General features: G+C 37.3%; 3 protein-coding genes and 1 long non-coding RNA gene across 6 annotated transcripts in view; 2 read left to right on the plus strand and 2 right to left on the minus strand.

Annotated features, from left to right (window-relative positions):
• The first annotated feature begins 253 nt into the window (after window positions 1-253).
• On the plus strand, window positions 254-12,450 carry EXOSC9 (exosome component 9). Its single transcript, XM_025874114.2, has 12 exons — window positions 254-412; window positions 766-860; window positions 1,572-1,691; window positions 1,819-1,921; window positions 2,837-2,974; window positions 4,755-4,837; window positions 6,601-6,733; window positions 7,817-7,905; window positions 8,735-8,881; window positions 9,448-9,632; window positions 11,847-11,925; window positions 12,303-12,450. Exons 1-12 carry the CDS (start codon window positions 347-349, stop codon window positions 12,385-12,387), a joined length of 1,323 nt encoding a protein of 440 aa, XP_025729899.1. The 5' UTR covers window positions 254-346; the 3' UTR covers window positions 12,388-12,450.
• CCNA2 (cyclin A2) lies at window positions 8,869-19,910 on the minus strand. 2 transcript variants are annotated; one of them, XM_073892213.1, is made up of 9 exons: window positions 18,691-19,910; window positions 17,683-17,923; window positions 16,296-16,408; window positions 15,876-16,099; window positions 14,809-15,016; window positions 14,142-14,255; window positions 13,558-13,691; window positions 13,122-13,200; window positions 8,869-8,979 (listed from the first exon to the last, which is right to left on the minus strand). In XM_073892213.1, the coding sequence occupies exons 1-8, from the start codon at window positions 18,901-18,903 to the stop codon at window positions 13,152-13,154; spliced, it is 1,296 nt and encodes a 431-aa protein (XP_073748314.1). In that variant the 5' UTR covers window positions 18,904-19,910; the 3' UTR covers window positions 8,869-8,979; window positions 13,122-13,151. The 2 variants fall into 2 exon arrangements, with proteins under 2 accessions (XP_073748314.1, XP_025729900.1); XM_025874115.2 differs by lacking the exon at window positions 8,869-8,979 and having other exon boundaries at window positions 11,634-13,200.
• The window catches only part of LOC112826034 (uncharacterized), a 42,098-nt gene continuing 34,270 nt past the window's right edge, over window positions 19,252-27,079 (plus strand). Inside the window, exons 1-2 of one of the 2 annotated variants that reach the window (XR_012378021.1) lie at window positions 19,252-19,360; window positions 25,621-25,705. This is a non-coding gene — a long non-coding RNA (uncharacterized lncRNA). Of the gene's footprint in view, window positions 19,361-19,418; window positions 19,542-25,620; window positions 25,706-27,079 lie in introns of those variants that run through there. The other variant, XR_012378022.1, reaches the window with a different exon arrangement.
• Window positions 20,018-27,079, minus strand: part of BBS7 (Bardet-Biedl syndrome 7) — a 45,987-nt gene continuing 38,925 nt past the window's right edge. The window contains exons 16-19 of the mRNA XM_025874112.2: window positions 23,729-23,838; window positions 23,494-23,597; window positions 23,239-23,362; window positions 20,018-21,221 (exon numbers count right to left, since the gene is read on the minus strand). Of these exons, the coding sequence (XP_025729897.1) occupies window positions 21,088-21,221; window positions 23,239-23,362; window positions 23,494-23,597; window positions 23,729-23,838 (472 nt within the window). The 3' untranslated portion in view covers window positions 20,018-21,087. The remainder of the gene's footprint in view (window positions 21,222-23,238; window positions 23,363-23,493; window positions 23,598-23,728; window positions 23,839-27,079) is intronic.

The following is a 27,079-nucleotide window of genomic DNA, read 5'->3' on the forward strand; positions in this document are numbered from 1 at the left end:
GAAGAAAGGGTGAAATGCGAAAGCCCTATACTGATATTAATTTCTATCACTGATAGTTGTTTTGGGGTCCTTTTCTTCCCTACACTTTCTGATAAATGAAAAACAGCTCTACGTTCAGAAACCCGCCTCCTTAAACGCACTTGCCTCTCTCCTAGCCAGCCCCGCTAGTGCCAACATTGGCTTGAGCTTGCGCACTAGCGACCGCCCCCAGCCCTGGCTTTCCTAAGCCGCCGAGCTTTGATGACGTATATTTCCTGCGCGTCAGAGCTAGCGGGTAACGCGTGAGGGGATCAAGTTCACTTTTCCTAGCCGATTCCGGTGCTAGTGTGTGCTGTGGTTTCACAGCATGAAGGAGACACCACTTTCAAACTGCGAGCGCCGTTTCCTACTCCGCGCCATCGAAGAGAAGAAGGTAAATGGTCCCGGGGAACTTCGCGGTGCGTGGGCGCTCTGGTCGCACCGCCGCTCGCAGCCTTGCGGTTTGGTCGTACAGAGCTGGCCTTCGCAGGCCCAGGGAGCCCCTGGAGGGAACAGCCTGTGCGTTCCCCCAATCCCTCAAGCTTTTTTCTTTTTTTTTTTTTTGGCTCCAGTTGCGTTCAAAGCTGGAGTCAGACCAGCGACTAGTAGTGCTCGGGCACCTGGTTTCCACTTTTCCTATGGGGAGTGGTTAGGAAACCACCTATCTCCAAGCGTTTAGCCCTGGCATGGAGTAGCTGCTCAATAAATACTTGTTGAAGGAATAACGAATGAATGTTGTGCTTACAGCGGCTGGATGGCAGACAAACCTATGATTATAGGAACATCAAGATCTCATTTGGAACAGATTATGGGTGCTGTGTTGTGGAACTTGGGAAAACAAGGTAACAAAGGATTCAAATGAGCTAAAAGCTCAACAGGGAAAAGTTTAAAAGGACCTTATTGAGTCGGTTGTTTACAAAGCAGCTAAGAAGTGTGGACAGACTTCGTTTTGCTGTCAAAATAAGTATATTTTCTTTAATGCGAGAGTTTTTTATTTTTAACCATAAATATATTTTTCATCACATTAGTATCACATAGTTTTCTGATCTCTTTAAGTCATATATACAGCCAGCAGTAATTGCCCTGAATTTGTTTTCTGCACTTCCCATTAAGTAGGCCTACTTTTCTCATTTTCCTGACAGGAGAATTAGGTTTTTAATATTCATTTGGAAGCTGTGAGGATATTGTTCAGATAATGTTGGCCAGCCATGCCATATGAAAACTCTTAAGAAATCTCAAGTTTTCATGCCATCTTGTGTCAATACATATTTGTTTTAGAAAAGAGAAAGATCATTGATTTAAAAAAAAATCTATGGAATATTCAATATTGTAATAGATGTTTTTTCTTGTCATCCTTTTGTGTATGCCAATATGTGTTTTATTTCTGTATATATTCTATACTTTATATGTAATTTCAGCCTCTAATGATACATCATACTGAGTATGTTGTTACTCGGAATAAGATCGAAACTTAACTGGTACCTGTTTTAAAGATTTATTTTTAATTGGAAAGGAGATATATTTAGTTAACAGATTTGTACTTTATTTTGCAGAGTTCTTGGACAGGTTTCCTGTGAGCTTGTTTCTCCAAAGCTCAATAGGGCAACAGAAGGTATTCTTTTTTTTAACCTTGAACTCTCTCAGATGGCTGCCCCAGCTTTTGAACCTGGCAGGTATTTAAATCTTTTTTTTTTTTTTTTTAAGCTGCTTTTTAGCCAGAGGAGAACATAACAGCAGTGAGCTATTGTTTTAATGCCTGGTGTTATATATCATGACATTAGCCCATTCCTATTTTCATAGGCAGTCAGATCTCTTGGTGAAGTTGAATCGACTCTTGGAAAGATGTCTAAGAAATTCGAAGTGTATAGACACTGAATCTCTCTGTGTTGTTGCTGGTGAAAAGGTGGGGAATATGCCCAAAATTCTTAATCTTAGGTTGAGTATTGTTGATTCATGGATTCCTGTATCTGTACTTTTATTCTCAGAGCTTCTATTAATTCAATTGTATACTGATTCACTTCACTTCAAATGTTCCTGAGTGCTACCCATAGAACTTTGTCATCTCGCTCTCTGAAGAGACAATAAACATTGGTGAAAGTATCAACTTGGATGTGTGTAAAATGTCTTATTCAAAGAACTTGTGGTTTTTCTTACATTCTGTTTTATTTTCTTATGTTCTTTATGTGAGTTCATAGAAGCAGGTAATGTGTTCCTTTTTTTATGAATGAGGAACTGAAGAACAGATTAAATCCTTCTTTTGTGTAGGTTTATTGACTTACACAAGGCTACACAGGGAGTCAGTAGTAGACTGATATTGGAAATGTTACTCTCAATAAATTGTGCTGCATGATGATGTTTTAGAACTTTACTCTTGATTAGGGTATTTTGACTATCTTTTTGACTCCAGAGAAGTCACTTTCCACATTATATCCTTGAATATGATACTTTCTATTTGGATTACTTGTAAGGTTATTATAAATACTGTCATGTAAAACCTAAGAGTTTGAGGTTTTTAAGTTAGGAGACAAAAAAATATATTTAGGATTGGGAAAATCTTACTATTAATTGTGCAATAGTTCTATTTATTTAGAGTGTATATTTTACTGTTGTCAGATGACTCATAGAAAGGTGAACTATTGGTACTTCAGATGTTGGCCTGGCTTAACATTTCTCTTAATACATTTTTATTGATAAAATAGAAGGAGTAACTTCATATTTTAACTGCAAGAGAAAAATTTGCACGCAGTGTTACTTTCCTTATGAATAGCCACTGGTTGTGATCAAGTAGGATTTATTTTTGTTTTAAATTCACATTCAGGTTTGGCAAATACGTGTGGACCTACATTTATTGAATCATGATGGGAATATTATTGATGCTGCCAGTATTGCTGCAATTGTAGCCTTGTGTCACTTCCGAAGACCCGATGTCTCTGTCCAAGGAGATGAAGTAACACTGGTAAGCTCCCATGATTCAACCCACACTTCTTCCTATGAAAGAACGAATATCCTTGATGTTCAGGCAACTTGTTATTAGTGAATTCTTATCATAGATGGTAATTAAGTATGTTCTGAAATTTGTACATAAGGCAAAAATGATATAAGGTCAAAATTGTCCTTGAAATCTCTTAAATCTTTTGTATCAAAGTGTCTGACAATAAAAGCACACCCTATCTTGGTTTTCTAGGATAAAACTAGATGACTTTTTCTTGGGATTGAGCATTAGATGAAGCGGTTGGCTTATGTTTAGGAGCCACATGTGTGAGAAATACATGGTTCTCAGCACATTGAGATACTTGTGCTAGCTCTCTGGCAGAAGTCCTTCAGAAACAACTGGAAGGTTTATTCAAACATATTGCTAGGCTCCACCCTCAGAGTCGGGTAGGGGTAGAACCTACAAATTTGTACTTGTAACAGAGTTCCCAGGTGATACTCATTCTGCCAGTGGATGGGCCACATTTTAAAAACTCTTGACATGTACTGTTTACATTGCCTTGTTTTTGTGCTAAGTATGTCAGTGTCAATTTATATGAATTCATGCAGGAATAATGAAAGTACACTATGGCTAGTTTGAGTCTTAAAGTTGTGAAAGGAAACATCAGATACCCACATTTCTGAAAAGTCATTCATGTGCTGCTTTTAGGCATTAGACTAGACTCTGAAGACTGAAAGGTAGAGACAAAGGTTTTTTTTGTTTGTTTTTCTTAAAGATTTTTTTTTTATTTATTTGACAGAGGGAGACACAGCGAGAGAGGGAACACAAGCAGGGAGAGTGGCAGAGGGAAAAGCAGGCTTCCCGAGGAGCAGGGAGCCCGATGCAGGGCTCGATCCTGGGCTCGATCCCAGGACCCTGGGATTATGACCTGAGCCGAAGGCAGACGCTTAACGACTGAGCCACCCAGGCACCCCAGAGACAAAGGTTTATTAACAATAGACATGTTCCTTCAGAAAAGGGAATTGGTATAAGGAAGTAAAAGAAGATCAATTTAAAAATATTGTAGTTATTGCTGGTGGAATAGCCACATTGGAAAAGTTTGGCAGTTTCTTAAAAAGTTAAGTGTCAACTTACACAGCCCAGCAGTTCCATGCCTAGGAATCTGCTCAGGAGAAATGATAGTACATTTTCAGTCAAAGACTTTCATGTGAATGTTCCACGGCAGCATTATTCATAATAGCCCCAAACTGGATACAATCCAAATGTTCATCAACTGGTTAAGTCAAAAAACAAAATGTGGTGTATCCACACAGTGGAATACTATTCAGCAGTAAAAAGGACCAAACTAGTGATACATACTGCAAGATGGATGAAACATGCTAACTTCAAAGGAAGCAGACACAAAAGACAAAATTGTTTGATTCCACTTACATGGAATGCTTGGGGCTGGGAGTGGGAGTGAGAAGTGACTGCAAATAGACTCGGAGATTTGGGGGGGTATTGGAAAGGTCAAAAAACTGGATTGTGGTAATAGTTGCATAACTCTAAATTTACTCCAAAGTGACTAGATACATATTTAGGATGAATGGATTTTGTGGTATTTATACCCCATTAAAGCTTTTTGACATATGCATAAAGTTTTAAGGAACATGAGTGGCAAAGTCAAATAGGTAATTGTCAAAGAGTTAATTTAGGTACTCAACTGATGATTAAAGGAATTATATTTTTTAATACTTGATGTGCAAGGTGTTTTTTTATGTTTATAATTTAGTGGCTAGTTATTGAAGCTTTTATTTTCAAACAGTATACACCTGAAGAGCGAGATCCTGTACCGTTAAGCATCCACCACCTGCCCATTTGTGTCAGTTTTGCCTTCTTCCAGCAAGGGTAAGTCTCATTCTTGTCATGGGCTGAAATTGTACATGTAGCTAGGAACTTTTTTGTTCTGTTCAAATGTGCTGTGGATAGATGAACAAACACCTCTTCTAATACTAAAGCACCTTATACATGTTTTTTCTTTCTTTGTGAGAGCATTAGTTGGCAAAGAGCTTTCTCAATGGAAGTGACAAATTCTTCTGTAATGAAGAGACTTCACAACACTTTTCATAGGATACTTATAAATTTTCCGCAGCAAGGGACACCTGGGTGGCTGTCGGTTAAGCGTCTGCCTTCGGCTCAGGTCATGATCCCAGGGTCCTGGGATTGAGTCCCACATCGGGCTCCTTGCTTGGTGGAGAGCCTGCTTCTCCCTCTACCTGCTCTGCCTGCCGCTCCCCCTGCTTGTGCTCTCTCTCTCTCTGACAAAAAAATCTTTAAAAAGAAATACATAAATAAATTCCCTGCAGCATGGTGGTGCTAGAGATGTACAGGTGTTAATAGAGTTGTGTGCTAGGCTCTAATTCAGGAAAGTAGGCTGAGAATTACTGTGGATTAATGGAAGATAGGACTTTGGAGCATATTAGAGGAGCAAGTCACAAGGGGGAATGGTTCTCAAATGGGACAAATCTAGTTTTCTTCAGCTCTCTAGTAGTTTTTTCACAATTCACTAATTCTTTCTACAACAGAAAAACTGGAGTCTTAGGTCCATGTAGTGGTGCCTTTCAATGAAAACTTGAGCCTTAAATCTCTTCAGAAACAAAGGGAGTTATAAATAAGATATTGTTGGGTTGCCTGGGTGGCTCAGTCGTTAAGCGTCTGCCTTCGCCTCGGGTCGTGATCCCAGGGTCCTTGGATCGAGTCCTGCATTGGGCTCCCTGGTCCGCGGGTAAGCCTGCTTCTCCCTCTCCCACTCCCCCTGCTTGTGTTCCCTCTCTCGCTGTGTCTCTCTCTGTCAAGTAAATAAAAATCTTTTAAAAAAATAAATAAATAAGATATTGTAACAATTTTATGAATAAAAACTAGGGAAGCTTTCAACTTGTAGTCATTGTAGTGCAGAATTTCATGAGTGGGAAGTAGACCAGCACTGTAGAAATACAACATGAGCCATATATGTAATTTAAAATTTTCTAGTAGCCACATTAAAAGTAAAAAGAAACTGGGAAAATTGATTTTGATATATATTTTATCTTACATGTAAAATATCTTAATATGTAGTATAAAAATTATTCATGAGATATTTTACATTTTTTTATTTCTACTAAATCTTTGAAATCTAGTATTTTTCACTCACGTACACCTCAATCTGGACTAGCTGCATTTTAGAGGCTCAATAGCCTAGAGGCTATCATTGGACGGTGCAGAAATAGTATTCTTTTAATGAGCCATTAGCAGAACCTAGAAGCACTTCAGGATCTAGGACACACTAGGGGACATTTAAAATTAACAAATTAATGTTATTTAAGTTTTTATTAATGAGCAATAAGTCATTTAACCAAAGTGATAGCATTAGGTTTAGATTATATATTATTTAAAGAAAACCAATATGAACTTAAGTGAGTTTACTGTAATAGCTAGTGATATCCCCTTAGCATTTATTTTGTCCGTAAAAATAAAATTCTCATCTCTTTTCCCATTAAAGTGACTCACATCCACAGGCTCAGACCTTCACTGTGTTGACTTTATTAATGCTATCTTTTAAAAATATTCAGTATCTCAAAATTGACAAGCATTCAGCCTCAGATTTGCTCAGGTCCATTTAACATTCATTTCAGTACATATTTATTGGTGGATCCCAATGAACGAGAAGAACGTGTAATGGATGGCCTGCTGGTGATTGCCATGAACAAGCATCGAGAGATTTGTACTATCCAGTCCAGTGGTGGGATAATGCTACTGAAAGATCAAGTTAGTGCTTTGATTAATGTTCTATTAAGAATAGGTCTTTTCTTTTTAGAAGCTTTTTCTTGTTTTGTTTTGCTTTTTCTTGTTTTTTAACTAAAAGCCATCAAGGATATTTTCAGTGATTCATTCTAGGATATGTTAGAATCTGGTTTCAGTATTATTACATTCTGTTGACTGGTGGCTACAAGGTATCCTTTCTTCCTTGCTGCTCTCTGTATGGCCCTCCAGGGTCTAACCCTTCTACATAGAGGAACACTTTTTTCTTCCCAGTGAGAAAAGAGATTCATCTCCCTATTCAAAAAAAAAAAAAGTGTCAAAAAGGTAGAAATTAAGTACTCTCAGAAACTGGGTTCAGTAAGCAGTAGTTCTCAAATCCAGCTACATATCAGATTCACACGAAGGCTTCTAGAAAATAGATTGGCATATAGCATGTAGCACAGGTGGGGCACAGAGGCTGCTTTAGTTGGAATTCCAGTTCTGCCTTATATTAACTGACCTTTTGCAAATGATTTCCTATCTTTGTGCCTTGGCTTCTTTATCTATAAAATAGGGAATAAAGTTATGTGTCGACACCTTGCTAAGGAATGTAAGGATAAACACATGGGTATATTGCACTGTATAGCATATATTAAGTGTGCCGTGTTAGTTTCTATTACCAGTATTATGACCATTATCAGATCCCTATTTCCAGAGATTCTGATCCATTAGGTCCCTGAGGCCTGGGAATCTTTGCTTTATAGTTTCCCAGGGGATACTGCAGCCATATCTTGAATTAATGCTTTGGATCACTCACACAGAAAGGTAGTGCATCCCTGAGTATATAATGTATGTCTGTGGCCTTTTCAGTGGTATCTTTTACACTGTCAAAGAAGTTTTTGAGTCTGTTTTCTTAATGTGATAATCCTTCAGATATTTTAAAACCAGTCTCACATTTTGCATTCATTTGTGTTTACATTGTATTTTCATATTTTAAAAGATCAAGCTTATATTTTAAAGGTAGAAAAACCATTCTCATATTTCTAGTTTTGTTAGAGAAAGCTGTGTAGTTTGTTGTCTTTAAATAATAGAATGCACTTTTATAAATAGGTTTTGAGATGTAGTAAAATAGCTGGTGTGAAAGTACTGGAAATTACAGAGCTAATACAGAAGGCTTTGGAGAATGACCAGAAAGTAAGGTAAGCTTAATATTTTTTAGAACTAAATGATCTTTTTATTTTTAACAGATTTTTCTGTTAAGGAATTTTCTTCCATAAGAGTAACCATATTAATTTTCACACTCCAATTTTTCCTTATCTGTTAATCTAAGTTGAATATACAGAAGTGTTATATTGTATTCCACTTTAAATATAATCTGAACTGAGAAGCCACATAATATTTGTCTTTAAAAAAATTAACATTTTCGGGCGCCTGGGTGGCTCAGTTGGTTAAGCGACTGCCTTCGGCTCAGGTCATGATCCTGGAGTCCTGGGATCGAGTCCCACATCGGGCTTCCTGCTCAGCGGGGAGTCTGCTTCTCCCTCTGACCCTCTTCCCTCTCGTGCTTTCTATCTCTCGTTCTCTCTCTCTCTCAAATAAATAAATAAAAAAATCTTTAAAAAAAAAAAATTAACATTTTCTTTAGAAAAAAGAATCTGGTAGCTCAAACTAACAGAAGTAACACAAACTGGGGTTGGTTCTCTGCTTCTATAACCCAGCACTTCAGTGTCTTCTGTAATATGGGAGGTAATACCTACTTGGTAGGGCTGGTTTGAGGATTAGAAAGTAATATACTTAAAGCACTTAGCACTTGCCTGGCACGTGGTTCAATAAATTAATTATAGTAACTTTTTAGTATTTCTCTTGATAAGCATAATAAATTGGTGAGGTTAAGTTAGATAGCTTTTTTCCAGTGTTCCTCTCCCATCAAAAGGATAAAATGGTTAACTTTTCCCTTCCTGTTTTCTCTTCCATCTATCATTCCCCCTCCTCCACCTCTCCCCACCCCCAAATAAAAAACCCACACAGGAAAGAAGGTGGAAAATTTGGCTTTGCAGAGTCTATAGCAAGTCAAAGGATCACAGCATTTAAAATGGAAAAGGCCCCTATTGATACCTCCGATGTAGAAGAGAAAGCAGAAGAAATTATTGCTGAAGCTGAGCCTCCTTCAGAAGTGTATCTTTATTGGATGGTTTTTTCAGTAACAACATGATTCATAACACTTTTGGCATTATTAGGTATATAGGAAGGGTGTACATACTGACGTTTGTTTTCTGAAACAGTTAGAGAAAACATTTAAGATACAAGACAGTGATTAGTCTTAAGTCTTTATATAACATCCACCTCTTCAACTATCCTACAAAAACCGAAAACTTTCTATCTTGTTAGCCAATTTACAGCCTTTATTTTCCTTTGGAAAATTGTTCCTTAATCTCAGTCAAGCACTTTATATATATACTGTTACATATTGTTCTTGGAAATTATTCACCCATTTGCCATATTTATCACTGCAACTGTTGAGAGCCAGTGTGTCTCGATATTTCTCACCACTGTTTCCATAAGATCTTTCCTGAGTTACGTTTTTTTTCTTATTGTTCAGCCACCCATAGTGTAGCTATTAGTGAAATTTTTTTGCACAAACTTGATGCACACATCAGTCTTAAAACTTTTACTCTCATCTTTCTCAACACTGCATCACATAGCAGTATTTTTGTTACTCATAATTTTCTTAACTTGTGAAGTGTTTCTAATCCTGTGCTTTGGACTCCTGGAACTGCCCAAATTGGAGAGGGACTAGAAAACTCCTGGGGTGATCTTGAAGACTCTGCGAAGGAAGAGGAGGATGCAGATGGCACCGATGGAGCAGTCATTCTTGGTAGTACAAAAATGGACACTGGAGTAGAAGTCTCCAATATTGGAAGCCAAGGTAGGTGACACTTCATTTATGGCTTCTCTGTCATTATATATATTATATATACATAATATATTACATATACTTTCCTATTTTAGGGATCTTATTTATATTAGCAGTTCCTTTTTTAGAGGGGCTAAGTATTTTGTGATTTAAATTTCAGTTAAACTGTTGATGCTAACTATAATATTAAGTCCCAATTGTTTTCTAAAAGAATGTGCTTATCTTTGTGGAGTCGTGCTACTCTGGTATGTAATGGCATTTTTAGTTAAAAATGTTTTGTTCTTTTTTTCTGTATATCTGGGCCAGTTTTAAAGGGATGAGTTTCTTAAAAAGTTCATTCCCCATGCTGTTTTTTCTTTGTAGTTTCTAGACTCAAACATAAAAAGCCTCTATCATATCATAAATTAGAACTGTCCAAATGGAAGTTTATGTTAGAAATGTTCTATATGTACACTGTTCAATAAATATAATAGCCACTAGCCACATGCAGGTACTGAGCACTTGAAATGTGGTTTGTGACAGAAGAATTGAATTCTAAATTTTAATTTTAGCTAATATAAAATTAAATAGCTATATATGGTTGTTAATAGAGCAGTATTAGAACATACAAAACTCTAGAATCACTTGGAATAATGGTAGTCCTAGATGTTCTTTGCATTCTGAAAGCTGAAGAACTGGAGAAAATTGTTTTTAACGTGTGGATATTTTTACTGTTCAGAAAACCAAATTAGCTTGCTTGGCCCATAATAATCATGAATTGGGTTTTTCAAACCCAAATCACAAAAGGATGGATGCAGCAAGTAGGCTGGCAGAGAACTAAAGGGTGTATTTACTAAATCTAGCTGAAAAAAAAAAAGTGTTGATACTGTTTAGGTATGTAATGTACATACCTACCTACCTTCAAGGAATGAAATTATCTGTAAACATTACTGAGAGCCTGCCAGGGTTTTTGGTAAGGAAAAAAAAGAAAAAACCCCATCGATTGGGAACCTTATTCAGCTTTCCTAGTGGTTACTTCTATTTGGTGGTATTCTTCCAGACCTTGCTCTATGTATTTATTTACCATATATTTACACCAATATAAGCTGCTTTAAGCACTTATATTTAAGAGACTGTGAATGAATCTTTAGAATTTTTTCATGTCATCAGCCACATTTTTAAATGCTACACAGAATTCTAGCTTTGACAATAACTAGGTTGGCTTAATAACATTCCCTTATTGATAAATGTTACCATTTTCTGTTATAGTGCTACAGTAAAGCATCTTTGCATAGGCCTCTTTATATATTTGTGAAATATTTTTCTAAGATGAATAGCTAAACATCCAATTACTGCTTTGAAGAGTAGTATTTTCAACTGAATAATAAAAGCGGACCTAAGATAATTGGGAGGATAAGGCAGGTAAAGCCTTTGTAAAGCATATGAACACAAGGAGAAACTAATTGAAAACTCAAAGATTGATTTATATACATCATTAACTAAGGCTCAGGAGAAAAACTGGCAAAAGATACAAAGTAATTCTCAAATACAGATGGCCAATAACATATTTCATGGGCAAAGTAATAAAGGAAATAAATTCAAAGCGAAAAGGGATGTTTTCTAACTACTGTATCAGACAATATTAAAATTTAGGGTGCCTGAGTGGTTCAGGTTAAGCATCTTGACTATTTTTGCTCAGGTCATGATCTCAGGGTCATGGGATCAAGCCCCAGTTCGGGCTCCATGCTCTGTGGGGAGTCTGCTTGTTCCTCTCCCTCTGTTCCTCCCCCTGCTTGTGCTCTTTCTCTCCTCAAATAAAATCTTGAAGAAAAAAAGGGTACATAGGAAAATGAGTTTTTCATATAAATTGGAATAGTATTTCGGGTGGATTTGGCAAAATATTTTTTAGAATGTGTATACCTTTTGACCTAAATTGTTTCTAGGTATTTTCCTTTCAGTGTTGTTTATAATAGGGAGAAGTTATATAGACTTTCCCCCCTATTACAACATGTACAAAATGGTCATAGTACAGAATTTTTAGGAAGTAAAGAAAGTATGTATTATTTTTCAGAGCTTTGCCAAGGAGTCACTTCAGGGAAGGAAAGAACAAGTAGTTCTGTAAGCTTTAACTCAAGAGGAGCTGGGGCTATTTGTATGGAAATAGAATATTAATACTGCTGACATAAACCCACACAGAAATTTTCCAAGAGAGTATACTTATATTATTTCCTTAACATTTTCTTAAAGATGCCCCTATAGTACTCTCAGACAGTGAAGAAGAAGAAATGATCATTTTAGAACCAGACAAGAACCCAAAGAAAATAAGGTAACAAATTTCTGGTTTATTTCAAATGTATACACATAACTCAAGACTTCTCTGGTTTTATTCTCATCTTATTCTACTATAAACAAAGACACCCCTTTTTTATTTGAAATCCAGCTGTTCTTTCTGTGGTTTCTTCAAACTGAGATTTAAAAACAGGACCTAATTCTATAAAACTGTATGGATGCCTTTTAAGGTTACTGCATTTTATTCTTAGTTGGCAAATGTTACATATTCTCCTGGGGGAAAAAAAAAAAGTCTCCTATTTTGGTAGTCCAAAATTTAACGAGCAGAATGGTGTTAAGTCTGGTAAACCATCCATGGTATCAGCTTTCTAGTGCTAATACTGTAAGTAAACTGTTAATTTATTTTATTCACAGAACACAAACCATCAGTGCAAAACAAGAAAAAGCACCAAGTAAAAAGCCAGTGAAAAAGAGAAAAAAGAAGAGAGCTGCTAATTGAAGTTCACATAGTTGTATATTTGTGTATATAACTATTAAAAGGATATTTATTCAGTGCTAATAACTTGAGTATTTTTCTATTCACAAATCCATTATAAAATCTAGTCGATTCTTTATATAATTCTTTACATTATGCTTTAAAATAAACCTTCTGGACAATTTAGCAGGTTTTAAATAATTGTCACTTCAGTAAAGTGGAGAAGTTGAGGAGTAATGAAAAAGCATTTTCTTAGTGTGTACAAAGGCCTGAAAGATTATCAGGATCATCAGAACTGATAAATAAGCACAGATTTATTCCAGATATGCTTAGATTATGCTCAAGTCACCAAATTGATCCAGTTCCTTGGGAAAAATGAGTGTTCAAACTTTTATCTGTTTTCCTAAAACTTTTAATTTCAGGAGAAGCCTTCCCAGTTCCCTTCTGTAGTAAATCAAATTAATTCTGAGTGATATCATAAAGTCAAATCAGATTTGACTTAACAGACCAAATTTTCCAAATCCATTTATTAGTTCTTATTCTTACTGTGCTGATAGCTGGCATCATTAATACTTTAACAAAACCACTTAAAATTAGCCAAATATCTAAGATAGTTACATGTACAAAAGATATACAAATTAAAACCATTTAAAAAGTAATAGATACCATAATTTGTGCTTGACCATAACTCTATTCAGAAATGATTGTAAAATTAAAACCTTACAAAAACTGTACACCATATACTTTGAGTGATTTACATCTTAGAAAACAAAGGCAGTCTTTCACTGTTACACATTTAGTGTGTCTGGTGGGTTGAGGAGAGAAACACCATGATACCTGTAAGTAGGAAAAAAACTCAGTAAATATTCATTGGGTAAAGGAGATCACGGAATGATACATATAACTAGGAACTCAGAAATGCTATTTCTGTTCTGACTGAGTTAGTAAATCATTGCTCCACAAAATATGCATGCATGCGTGCCCCATTCCTCTTCCCTCTTCTCCCTCAAATGCAGGACATAAAGCATAACTACAACCTACTCAAAACACCTGGCCTGCTAAGAGGAGGCTGTGCCTGTTTTGTGAATCCTTTGATATTTTGGGAAACCTTTGATAAAGTTAAAATATCAAGGATGTCAATCATACAGTAGCCTGGAAAAGCAAGCTTCTTTATCTATTCATGTTAATTCTTACTTTGAACTTTTATACTTTTCTCTTATTGACTGTTGTGCATGCTGTGGTGCTCTGAGGTAGGTCTGGTGAAGGTCCATGAGACAAGGCTTAAGATTTTCCAAGGTATATCCAGTCTTTTGAACTAAAGATTCAGGCTGCAGAGAAGGGAGTAGAGAACCACTGAGTTTTGTTTTTAGCAACAGACACTAAACACAATGAGTTAGTATTGGCATTAAACTAAGTTTTGTTAAATTTCAAGACTAACATCTCCAAGTAACAAATCTTCCAGATTTCTCAAGCCATTATTCCGTCTTTTATGTTGACTTCGATCAATGTTTACTACTTTCCCTTCCAGCAGCAGGTCTTATGGCCCTAATTCTTTAAGTACACCTTTCAAACCCAAGTAATAACTAAGCTTTCTACCTAACAAGCAAACATAGGTTACTAAACAGGTAAGACACTTTAAGCAGCATACATTTTTTTGAACAGTTTTTCTAGGTAAGTACCTCTGTACCAGCAACACTTGTATAGGACAGTTATCTAACTTACCTGGCACAAATGTTTAAGTTGCAAGACAAGATGTGTGAGGACATGGTGATACATACCCAGCTTTGTCCTGTGACTGTGTAGAGTGCTAAATGAAAAGCTGCTGCAGCAATAACTGATGGCAGATACTTTAGGTAGGGGTCAGCATCTATCAGACTTAGTTCTCCCAAAAACTGGAATGAAAAAGCAAATATACTTGATGATCACAAGAGCTCTAGAATCCAAGCCTCAAATTTTTGCCTTCTGCCCTAATATTTTCCTCTTTAAGAGTGGCTCTATGGCAGGACACCTGGGTGGCTCAGTCGGTTAAGCGCCTGCCTTCGGCTCAGGTCGTGATCCCAGGGTCCTGGGGGTCAAGCCCCACGTCTGGCTCCCTGCTCAGCGGGGAGTCTGCTCCTGCTCACTCTCCCTCTGTGCTCTCTCATAAAATCTTTCAAAGACTGGCTCTATGGCAACCAAAGAAAAAAACCCATAGCTTTATCTATCCTCATCCTGTACTTTTTCCTCTTTATAATTTTTATAACATCTGGCTACCATTTCCTAGGACTTCATCCTCATACCACTATTCTTAGTACTTTACCAATTCATGTTATCTTTTGCCAGTGGCAGGCTCTCTTTATACTGCAACACTAATTTGTCCCCGAAATACTAAATCCCTTGACCAAAGCTATAAAATTAAACTCTGTGACCTAAGAATCTTCATTCAACGAAATGAAAAGAACTTACCATTGCTAAACTTTCCACTTTGCAGTTGGCAGACGGCTGGTGCAGAAAGTATTGGGTAAGAAACTGATTTATTGTTGGTGCAGCTAGGTCAAAAGCAAGCACTTTCAAGACTAGGTGCTCCATTCTCAGGACCTGTTTCTTGGTATAGGTATCATCTGTAATGTACACAAACTCTGCTACTTCTGGGGGATATATTTCTTCAAACTTTCTAGAATGAAAAAAGTTTTAAGTAATCAGTCCTTCCAAAAAGAGAAGCAAGCTGTTTATCTAATTCTGAAATCCCTTTAGCAGAATACATGAAATGAGTCCAAAACCTAAACTCTAATTGCCTGTTTCCCCTGATACTTGACCATTTCCAGTAGAGCTAGATAAATGCTAACTAAAAGACCCAAATCCATCCAGAACTTGGAATTTTGTCCCAATGCATTTAAAGGATATAAGAGTTCATATAAGAGAGTTGCCAAGATGGGAACAATGCCAGAGTTCACCAAGTAACTGAAAATTTAGGAAATTCTTAGAAAAATAAACGTTTTTAGTTTTTTAATTTAGTTAATTTCCATGGGAGAAGATAAGATTTTATGCCAGAAAGCACTTTTTGAGGGAAGGAACCACACTTTCAAACTTGGTAATCTAGTCCTGGTGTATTAAAATGTAGCCAGTCTCCCATCTTCATTTAAGAAGGTACCCTGGAATCTAGATCTGGGAAAATTAATGTCCTAAATTAGTTTCACACACTGTTTCATACTGATACCCCTAAAGTAGTCACTGACTTTCTGCCTTCTGTATATATTAATATGTCACAATGTTAAAAATCACAGCTTCTGGGCACATGGGTGGCTCAGTTGGTTAAGCGACTGCCTTCGGCTCAGGTCATGATCCTGGAGTCCCGGGATCGAGTCCCGCATCGGGCTCCTTGCTCGGCAGGGAGTCTGCTTCTCCCTCTGACCCTCCCCCCTCTCATGTGCTCTCTCAAATAAAATCTTCAAAAAAATAATAAAAATCACAACTTCTTCCCTACATAGAAGCATATCAATCACTTTTAATCCAACAAACCAAGTTGGACTTACGAGGCCAATAGCATAGCAGCAGTGCCCACAAGCTGAAGTTTTCCTCTCAACACAGACATCGATGAAAGGAACCTATCAATGTAGTTCACAGCCAAGTGCAGGGTCTCATTCTGTAGTTTATATTCTTCTCCTACTTCAACTAACCAGTCCACAAGGATAGCCCTCATACTGTTAGTGATGTCTGGCTGTTTCTTCATGTAACCCACTTTAGGCTTACATTTAACCTGTTGAGAAAGTTACTTACTATAATGTTAAAATTGCAATTAGATTATTCTACCATTAACAAAGATACTACATACCAGAAACATAAGTATAACATTAGAATAATTCACTAGCAGTTAAAGAACTTAAGAACATCCTGTTTCATTTTGCTACAAGGAATAAACAACAGTATAAGAAAAGGATTCCAAGAGCTCTTACCTCCATTTCCCTAAGGTATGTGTGAATGTCCTCATGGTAGTCTGGGACTTCATTGACACTCAGTGGCTTTTCATCTTCTAATACAATTGATATGTCCATAGTATGTGGTGACTCTGGGAGAATATAAAAGTATGATTAAGTTCATCATTTAATTTTCTAATTAATTTAATAGCCAAAACTGATAGCCCTTGTAAGGCGTCCCATACAAAAGCATTTCTTTCATCCAACTAAAAAAGGGCTTCTTATGACAAAGTACATAGAATATTTTACTCTGGTTTTTGTACCTCTGTCCACTTGCTTTTAATCAACAAGAGAAAATACTGATAGGCCACTAAAAGGAAAGTGCATTTGAAGATGTATTATGTTATTAAAGTATCACTCATATTCTATGAGAGAGAAGAGCAGATGGCACAGTGATCCTGTGAAGACAAGACAGTTAAAATCCAAGTTTTGTGATATTATGTAGTATTTACCCTAAGAGATTTTGCAGACCCCAAAGTCTGATAAATTCAAAGTACAACGTAGCAATAACTAGAAGGAGGGCTATTGTGTCAATGAAAATTAGGTTTGTTATGAGTTCAAACAACCTGGCACTACAATCAACAAGTGTTTCATGTTTTGTAATTTTAAATTACCTTTTGAGGCAAAGAATATCATTCGTTACTCTTTTCACTTCAAGGTTCATCTTGAGGTTAAAACTTGTTACAAATTTTCAATAAAAATACAGAAATTATTTTACTTCCAAAGGATTTTCCTGCTATTCCCAGACCACTTCTCATAATAGAACTAAAACCTAAATGAGATTGAACTTTATGAGTTGTCAGTGACTCCAGACCTATGGTAAAGAAGTTGCACAAACTGTTGGCAGAGCTGTCTTTATAGCAGCTACTTTATTTTATATGTGGTTAACTGCAAACAGCCATGATTCAACTCTTCATTCACAGGACAGTGTCCCTTTTTGGTATCAGACTAGATTTACAGAAAATTTTAAAGCTGTAAGAGATGTTAGATATCACAATACTGAAAACTGTGTCCTATTCAAATGCTATGAAGTGGTATGTACAGAGTGAGTTTTATCAGTACAATTGAAATCTATTCTCCCAAGCAAGCAAAGTGTTTGAGATCTAATTAAACTGATGTTATCGGCAGTATACAAGAAGGAAGGAGCACCCAATTAGGATTTATAGGTCACTAGGTCAATGTATTAGCTGTGAGATCTGAGATAAGTCACACACTTTATAAACTTTGTTACATTAAACCAATTTCATTATGTAGGAAGGATCAGGTACGATGTCTTAAAATGCAAAATATCATTAATTCAGCCTATTTAATAATTATGATTACATTGATTTGATACAAATCTTACAAATTTTGATACAAAACTTACCAAAACTACCATCCATTGGATAATCAAGAGGTACCAGTGGTTTTCTTGGTCCAGGTAAAGTAATAGCTGAATTAAAAGCCAGGACATTTTCATGTTCTGTTTTTTTAGATTCAGGCGGCCTCTTTTGAGTCTCTTCTGCTTCATCCACATGAATGGTAAATGCAGGCTGTTTACTGTTTGTTTTCCAGGGAGGAATAGTGACATGTTCATCATTTATAGGAAGATCCTTAAGAGGTGCAACCTAAAAAGAAATGAATATCTGGCTTTGAGCCTGTTAAATGGAGTTTTGCTTTCTTCCCCTTATGGGTCTCAGTTTCTGCTTTCACTCCCAAATACTCTCAGGAAATAAAACTATCTGGGACAAAATCCAGGCAACAAAGTTTGAGTGGCTGAAGAAAGGGATGTTCAAATTCCTTACAGGCATTCCTACATAAGTTATAGAAAGAATCACACTAAGTGAAAGTATATAAAACTAATCAAAGCTACAAGATGAGTGGAGTGGCAGGCTGAAAGATGACAAGTTTAGGAGAGCAGGCAAAGAGGTGCTGGTTCACCACTTTCGCCCCAGGGTGGAGCAACAGAGCAAATCCGGTAAAATGGCGGAATTTACTAAAAGCAAAGTATTTTATATACCCTTTCCTAAAATAGAGGTAATCTTAACCATATGGAAAGCAGGAAGCGGGTCCAGATCCTAGGGCAGTGCCTAAGGTTTAAAGCGGCGAGAAAAGCGCGGACACACGTAGGGCTTGGTTTGACCTCATTATAGAAAAATATCCCCAATAAAGAGCAGACAAGCAGCAAAACACAGCGCTGGCGAAGAGAGCAATGGGAGAGAAGCTGTAAGTGGCATCCCACATGCCAGAAAACTAGGGATCAAGGGGACTCCAGACCCAGGCCTCCCTTAAAAAAGCTCGGAAGATGCTTTCTCTCCATGCTCCTCGGCCTGCTAAACCTCGTGCAAAAGTCCCGCTCGGCCCTCCCTCCCACAGATATCGCTCATCTCCTTACCCGTCGTGTCTTGGGCCTCTGCTGCGGCGCTGGAACGCGCGGGTTCCCGGTCTTCAGTACCGCCAGCCCCGCCCGGGTCCGGGGCTGCTGGGCGGGCGCCGCCTTCTCGGGGTTGATGTTCTCCTGGTCCTCTTGGAGCGCCGTATGCTGCAATGTTAGCAGCGACGAGCCCGCCTCGCGGGCCGCAGGCCCGGGCTCGGAGCTACCCAACATCACTGCTCCCGGGGTCGCGGCGGGATCAGCCTGCGGCGCCAAGCAGCGTGTACTCCGTCCCGCCGACACCGCCGAGAAACGCTCCAGCCGTAACCAGCCGCCGCAGCCCGGGCCAGCCTGCTCGCTCGGGATCGCGCAGTTCCGAAGAGGTTGCGAAAGGCGTAGGTAGGAACTGCCGGGCGTGGAAGGCTAAAGAAGCCCCCGAGATGCAGCGAGCAGCCCGCCGGAGCGGCGGCTGTTCGTGCAGTTCAAGTATCCCGCGACTATTGAAATGGGCCAATGGGAAGGGCCGACGCCCGTGACGTCACTCGAGGCGACACGGTCGCAGGCAAATGAAGGCGGCCGCGAAGGCCACGGAGCAGGGGCGGAGAAACACCGAACGGCGGCTGGAGGAAAAACGCCTGCGCCGGCCGAAGAGGCGGGGCCTGAGCTTCTGGCGACTAAACTGGGCCACTAGGTGATCCCTGGGCACTGGACAAGGGCCGCCTCTAGGATAAGCTGAGTTAAACTTCAGCAATTGTTAGTGTGCCGCCCTAGCCTAACGTTAGCCCTGGGACCGTCAGTTAGCTTAACTGGTTTCCAAAGCTCTAAAATCTGAGCCACTAACTGGCCTGAGAGTCTTGCTCCAGTTATTCAAGGTCTCTGATTCTGTTTTCTTATCTATTAATTGGGAGTAAAAATATCTCCATGTCATATGGTTGTCATGATTATATAATGTGCATAAATCATTAACACGCTGCTCACGTAGTAACTGATACTCAAGTGCCAGACTATAATGTCATCTCACCATTTAGGTGTCTTCAGTCATGCCTTTGAATTTACCTAATGAAGATGCAATTAGGGAAGGTGCCACCTTGAACCACTGTTGATATATAGAGAGAGATTATCTATCTATCTATATATCTATCTAAAACAAAAAGTAATGTACTATAAGAAAACTAGACAGTCACTGATTTTGATGCATCTTTCCCCAAGCTGTGGCAGCCAACAAAAAGCACCCAGTGAAATTCTAGTGACCTAGATAAAATTATTTGTTCCATTTAGCAATGAAGGTTGTTTAAATATAATAAAAACAATGTTACCTTATTAAAATAAAACTCTCAGTGATATGTGCCTTCAACAAATTTTCAAATTTAATATACAAGGTTTGCATATAATAAATATAATGGTAGATAATTAAGAAACATTGTTTTTGACAAATTCATGAGTGTGCCCTTCTTGAAAACATAATTATATAATCTTTATGTCATTTTAAAACAACCTTTAAATACAATATTCCCCTGAATATGAAAAAACATAAATTAAGATTAATGAATAAAACTTCCGTAGCTTTAAAGTCTTATTTCCCTCCATACATGATAAAATGGAAATTAGTGGGTACTAGTGCAGGAAAATCTAAGGAGCCATCACTATTTCTGCACTCTTCACATGCAGTACACTTGTACAGTTTTACTGGTTACAGGGACAGCAAGTGAAGATCCCTTCAATCTGTGCAAGCTCTGCTCATTTCCCTGGCCACAATTTATAGCACTGAACCAACTCAAGCATTTCACAAACTGCGCATGGTTCATGAAACATTACCTAGCAAGAGTGAAATCAGTTGCAAATCAATCTCAACTCCGAGAAAAAATAATTGGTAAGTTATTTCCACAACGTATACAGTAACCAGGACACAAACCAGGCACCAGAACTTGGGATCTGGTCCCAGCTTTACAAAATAATAACAGCTTGTCCTCTTAATCACTTAACCTCACAGAGAATCAGTTTTCCTATATGACTTGACAAAATAACAATATATATTGTGAAGATAAGATGAAGTAATGAATGTAAATACATTTTTGAAAACTGTAAAGCAGTTTATACATGTGCGTACAGCTTGTTAAATATTTGAATATATTTTTAGTTTTCCAAATATTTCTCAATTTAAAAGTTAAAACATCCACTTGCAAAAAATTCATTAAAGTTCTTTATCATCACTCCACTTGTTTTAAAATAAAAACTCTCTTTAAAAAAGCTCCATTTCTCAAAATAGAAGCATTACTAAAAGAAGTCACATCCTAAATATTTTTAGACGATATTAAAAAGCATTTCAAATAAAAGTTTGTACAATTAGCTTGTGCCGTAATTCTGTTTTAACACATTTCGTTTAAAAAGACCCCTTTGGAACTTTACCTTGTTTATAGTTCATGCAGCATCAAAGAAAGCAATCAATGCATTTTGATCATAACTGTCCAGAATCTCCAGCAAAAGAGGTACTTTGGTTTTTACATTGGTGCCTTTGAACTTGAACTTATCTATGAAAAGATCAGTGATCATGCCTATAAAGAAAAATGTTAATTTCCTGTCATTGATTAGTTCTAATAACACAGTACTTAATGAAAGTGAGTGATTACTTGAGAATCTATTTCTAAGCACTCATCACTGCATTATTTAATATATAAGCCTAAGGGTATTGATACTTTTTTTTAAAGATTTTATTTATTTATTTGAGAGAGAGAGCACAGAGGGAGAGTGTGAGGGAGAAGCAGACTCCCCCCGGGTGAGGAAGGAGCCTGATGCAGGACTGGATCCCAGGATCCTGAGATCATGACCTGAGCCAAAGACAGATACTTAACTGACAGCCACCCAGGCGCTCCAACAGATTGTTTGAATTAAAATATTCCATCAATATGTTGACCATTCTTGGGATTTATCCAAGACATGTTTCAGAATTTTTCGTATTTTAGAGAGATAATAAAAGGGATATACCAAATATAGCATAATATCCAAGGGGAATGAGCTTCTGCAACAAAATATATGGGTGAATATTCACACTAAGTGTAATAAAAATGACTATAAATAACCTCATGTCAGTTTAAGTGAAATTTTGTCATTAAATTATTAATTCATGTCAAGTCAAATTTGCTGCCAAATGATTTATGAAAGTTTTAGTTTTTAAAGCTTTCTGGATTTTGGAACTGGTAATAATAGAAAACCACCCATCTTCTAAGTTATTATAAGGATAAAAGATCATGTGTTTTCCATATAGTAAATATTAAGATATTAGATATTGTTATGGTTTGTGAGCAAGACCCTGGCTATTAAAATAAATTCATTAGGCAGGTTCAAAGATCAATGTGGATTGATGATACCAACTGACTCTAGAAAAGATTTGGCATAGTGCAAAAAGCAAGCATTTTGGGGTGAGGAAGTTCTAATGCAGGCTTTGCCACTACCAATGTGACAACAAATTCTTTAGTGTCAGATTTCAGTTAAAAAAATGTGAAAAATGAAGATAACACCATCTATTTTGCAGAGCTGTTGTAAGGATTAAATATCTGATTAATGAAGATGTTATAAAGAAATAGGAAATAAATAAGCTTAGCTTATATAAAGATCACACACAAAAAAATGTTTTCCTTAAGCTGTTCCATCCTTCCTCTTTCTCTCCCTTCCTGCGTATCTCCCTCTTGTTCTCAGTGTTTTTCAAGACAATTTGTGAAACACCCAACTTGTCACCACCAAAGCAAAACAACTTTTGCTGTAAATTCACAGCACATACATATCCTTTACTATATTTTGCCTAAAAAATATTAAATGCTGCCTTTTGATATTTCACAATATCAACAGAACCTAAAAATTATTCGTGTGAAATATGGCCTACATTTTATTCCTTCATAGGTTATATTCATTTCACACCAGGTTTCTTCATATAGAGATTAATTTACTGCATTACACTTATTTCACTTAAGTTTTACTTTCATTTTTTTCTAGATTTTTTTTTTTTAATTTATTGTCAAAGAGAGAGAGAGCACAAGTAGGGGGAGTGGCAGGCAGAGGGAGAAGCAGGCTCCCTGCTGAACAGGGAGCCCAATGCAGGACTCCATCCGACTCTGGGATCATGACCTGATCCGAAGGCAGATGCTTAACGGACTGAGCCACCCAGGCTTCCCTCTCATTTTTTCAAGTAAAAATATTAAATATTAAAACAAATTTTACAAAATATTTGATGCAATAAATTGGTTGTCACTGGTTCATGATTGCTGTAATCTTCGCTTATCTTTCTGCCTAGCTTCTCAGGAGATTCTTCACAAATAGCCAGTAGAAAAGAAATATGGCAAGGGGGCACCTGGGTGGCTCAGTTGTTAAGCATCTGCCTTCGCCTTAGGTCATGATCCCAGGGTCCTCGGATCGAGTCCCACAACGGGCTCCCCACTCTGTGGGAAGCCTGCTTCTCCCTCTCCCACTCCCCCTGTGTTCCCTCTCTCGCTGTCTCTCTCTCTGTCAAAAAATAAAAATAAAATCTTAAAAAAAAAAAAAGAAATACGGCAAGGTTTTCTAGAACAGTCCACTAACCGTACAGTCTTTCAAGATGTGCAGGTTGCTTTTTGTATTCTTCCTGTAGGTGATCTGCCTCTTCTAGAATACAGCGATATTCTGGTATCAGAAAGTTTGTATTTCCCTCATGAACCTGCAATTCCTTATTTAAAATTAAAAACAGAAGGACTTTAATAATCAAAATCCAATCCAGTGTAACTTTAAAGTCTTTATAATTTTAAAAATCCCATCACAATAAAGTAATGATCATGAGTTCATGAAATGTATACTTACTTTTAAAGCATCAATTAATTGCACTTTCTTAGCCAAAAGCAACTGGTACTCCAGCTTTGGGTGGATTAGCTTTAAAGTGTGTTTGACTGATACTTCATTTATCTCTAGAAGGAGGTGAGTCAGGCACAATTAGCTAATGTCACTTTGATCAGAAATATTCCTATTGTAACAATAACCAAAAAACAATACCCCATAAAGAATGATTTATTTTTCCTCTTTTTTTTTTTTTTTTTACCATATGATATGTTGAGGTTAATCTTCCTTTTAGTAGCTTCTTTAGAGAGCACATCTTTTAGGATGGATATAGTAGAAATGTTGTCAGATTTAAAAACTCCTTCTCCTTTTCTATAAAATTAATATATTTTTAAAAGAACAGCATTAGATGAAAATACATAAATAGGTCCAGTAAATACATATTTTGTGACTAGTACCTGGTGTTTAGAATTCATTTGATTTTAGGTCTCTTTCTATACATTATTATTAATATAAAATACATTATTAATATAAAACATTTAAATGTGTAACCTTTTACTATTATATAAATTCAAGTTCTGAACATAATTGTGAAACTAAACAAAAGATGTGAGATATATGCCTCCTAAACATATAACAATTTATATAAATCCTTCATTAAAGCATCTTTTTTCTTCACTCTCACCAATAAAATTTCTAACAGCTAACTCCATATGTATATAAAATGCTTTTAGAACTGCTTATTTACATATAAGTATGTTTTTCTATGTAATCACATAAATTACAACATGACTACATTCTTTATTCTTAAAAGAAAGCTGATATTAAGCCTAAGAATGACAGCTTCTGTTCTTCCATGCCCATCATCCATTGCCACTTCTTATGGACACAGGACCTGTCATCTTCTTTATAGAACCACTTCTTTGTCTTACCCTTCTCAATCCATATACAGTTGATCCTTGAACAATGTGGGGGGTAGGGTGCCAAACCCTGTAGTCAAAAATCCGCATATAACTTTGGACCCCCCAAAAACTAGTAATACCCTAGTAAAGTCAATCAACACATATTTTGTATATTATATACTATATTTTTACAGTAAAGTTAGAGAAAAGAAAATGTTATTAAGAAAATCATAAGAGAAAATACATTTACAGTACCATATTTATTAAAAAAATCTACATATAAGTGGTCCCATGCAGTTTAAATCTGTGTTGCTTAAGAGTCAACTGTAGTTTCACTGGCAGTGGCCTCAAGCCCATTTGTGGGACTTTAAGAGAAAGCATTTAGCAGTGTATATTCCATCTTCCTGACCACAATGGTTCACGGCTCCACAATGACACTCAATCCTGGGATTTTATTGGAACCAGTGGGAAAGAGAGGGTCTATGATACCTGAAAACATAGAAAACTGGACAGAACTGCTGGTGGCCACTATGGTACTTAATAAGAAAGCCAAAAAAAGATAAGAACGGAGCTGAGCAATGGAAAGGGATGGTCTTATTTTTTAATTTTTTTTAATTTAAATTCAATTAACATATAATGTATTATTTGTTTCAGGGGTACAGGTCTGTGATTCATCAGTCTGATATAATACCCAGTGCTCATTACAACACATACTTTCCCCAATGTCCACCACCCAGTTACCCCATCCCTTCACCCCCCTCCCCTCTAGCAACCCTCAGTTTGTTTCCTCTGATTAAGAGTCAATAATGGTTTGTCTCCCTCTCTGGTTTTGTCTTATTTTGGAAAGGGATAGTCTTTGTTGTGCCTGAGGCAGATTACTACTGGACTTTTAAATTATATGAGCTGATAAATTCCTGTTATTCAGTATGTTGGTCTGCTTCTATTTGGTTCCTTCTTATGATAACCAAAAGTTTCCTAATTAATATACATACCATTTTTTCATATATTAAATGCTATCTTTTCATTTGGTTTTCACACACACTAATAGTTTACATTAACTAGCTGTAGACAAATGCTAATTCATTTTTTCTAGGAAGATGATTCATATATATTATTTTGATTCCAATTATGTTTCAGAAATCATGATATTTTCACTAGTCTTTAATTTTAACTGATGATGTTTAATATTAAACACACAGTACCTAGCACTGTGGAATGATTCACATGGTTTATCTTCTTTTAATCATCACAGCTCAGTGAAGTGCTTTTATTGCCATCCCTCAGAAAAGAAAACTGAAGCTCAGAGAGTTAAATAGTCCAGATAGGACAAATAGATGGTAAGTCACAGAGCCATGATCAAACCTACGTATGTCTGCCTCCAAAGCACACTTTCTCCATATATATGTATTTTATTCAGGCACTCTAAAAACATTTATCAAGCACCACTATGTTCAAAGCCATTCAGTAGGTACTTGGAGGAAACATATGAAGATAATTAAGAAACTGACTCTGCCCATGAGGAGCTTAAAGTCTAATTTGAAGAGACAAGCTTACATAAAAATTACTATGTACTTCAAATAACAATAAATAACCTAAGACAGGTAGGAAGGCTTCAAAATGTAGCTATTGAGTTGAGCCTTGGAGGATAAGTAGAATTTTGATTGTTTTTTAAAGGGATTTTATAGCTTTATTTTTATTTATTTTTTTAAAAGATTTTTATTTATTTATTCAAGAGAGAGAGAATGAGATATAGAGAGCATGAGAGGGGCGAGGGTCAGAGGGAGAAGCAGACTCCCCGCTGAGCAGGGAGCCCGATGCAGGACTCGATCCCGGGACTCCAGGATCATGACCTGAGCCGAAGGCAGTTGCTTAACCAACTGAGCCACCCAGGCGCCCAATATAGCTTCATTTTTTTAAAGAATTTTTAAAATTTATTTATTTTTGAGAGAGAGAGAGTGCACAAGCCGGGGGAACAGCAAACAGAGGGAGAAGCACGCTCCCTGCTGAGCAAGGAGCCCGATGCAGGACACTTAATCATAGCAGACAATTCAACACGCCCCTGGCATATTCTGTATTATTATAGTAGCATACCTTTGCTCTTTCCCATTCTGTGTCTTTATATAGTCTTTCCTTAACAATCAAAGCTCAGGTCATGATCTCAATGCTGGGATCATGACCTGAGCCAAAGGCAGATGCTTAATGGACTGAGCCACCCAGGCATCCCTATAGTTTTGATTGTTAAGGAAAGACTATTTAAAGACACAGAATGGGAAAGAGCAAAGGTATGCTACTACAATAATACAGAATATGCCAGGGGCGTGTTGAATTGTCTGCTAGGTTAAAGTGTGAGGTTTACTGTTGATGCAGGATAGTTGGAAGGCAGGCAAGCAGGGACAAGTTCCCCCCACCCCAAGAGGAAACCACCCTTAAAAAGAGTTTACACCAACCTGGCAGGAGCCTTCCACCCTTTCCCATATGACAGGTGACAAAAACCTGACTGGATGACAGGTACAGGGAGGGTTAATCAGATTAAAACAGCCAGTCTCAAGAAGCCCATAAAAACCCCTAGACTTAGAAACTCTGGTGGCAACCCCCTTGGATCCCCTCCCTCCTTGGGAGCTTTTGTACTGTCACTTTGCTATCACTCAGTAAACTTCCGCTTTGTTTCCCATCACTCTTGGTCTGGTCTACCTCTTCCATTCTTTGAAGCA

This window comes from Callorhinus ursinus, unplaced genomic scaffold, assembly GCF_003265705.2.
Source record: "Callorhinus ursinus isolate GAN/ISIS: 27379988/994484 unplaced genomic scaffold, GSC_fseal_2.0 scaffold4, whole genome shotgun sequence".
NCBI classification, from domain to species: Eukaryota; Metazoa; Chordata; class Mammalia; order Carnivora; family Otariidae; genus Callorhinus; species Callorhinus ursinus.

What these genes read in the sequence shown, in the direction of transcription:
- EXOSC9 (XM_025874114.2), top strand. Translation starts at nt 347, where the DNA reads ATGAAGGAGACACCACTTTCAAACTGCGAGCGCCGTTTCCTACTCCGC. An exon ending in AAGGAGATGAAGTAACACTG is followed by an intron (nt 2,975 to 4,754) that starts GTAAGCTCCCAT and finishes ATTTTCAAACAG; the next exon opens with TATACACCTGAAGAGCGAGA. An exon ending in GCTGAGCCTCCTTCAGAAGT is followed by an intron (nt 8,882 to 9,447) that starts GTATCTTTATTG and finishes TAACTTGTGAAG; the next exon opens with TGTTTCTAATCCTGTGCTTT.
- CCNA2 (XM_073892213.1), bottom strand. Translation starts at nt 18,903, where the DNA reads ATGTTGGGTAGCTCCGAGCCCGGGCCTGCGGCCCGCGAGGCGGGCTCG. An exon ending in CATACCTTAGGGAAATGGAG is followed by an intron (nt 16,100 to 16,295) that starts GTAAGAGCTCTT and finishes CTTTCTCAACAG; the next exon opens with GTTAAATGTAAGCCTAAAGT. An exon ending in GCTGCTATGCTATTGGCCTC is followed by an intron (nt 15,017 to 15,875) that starts GTAAGTCCAACT and finishes TTTTCATTCTAG; the next exon opens with AAAGTTTGAAGAAATATATC.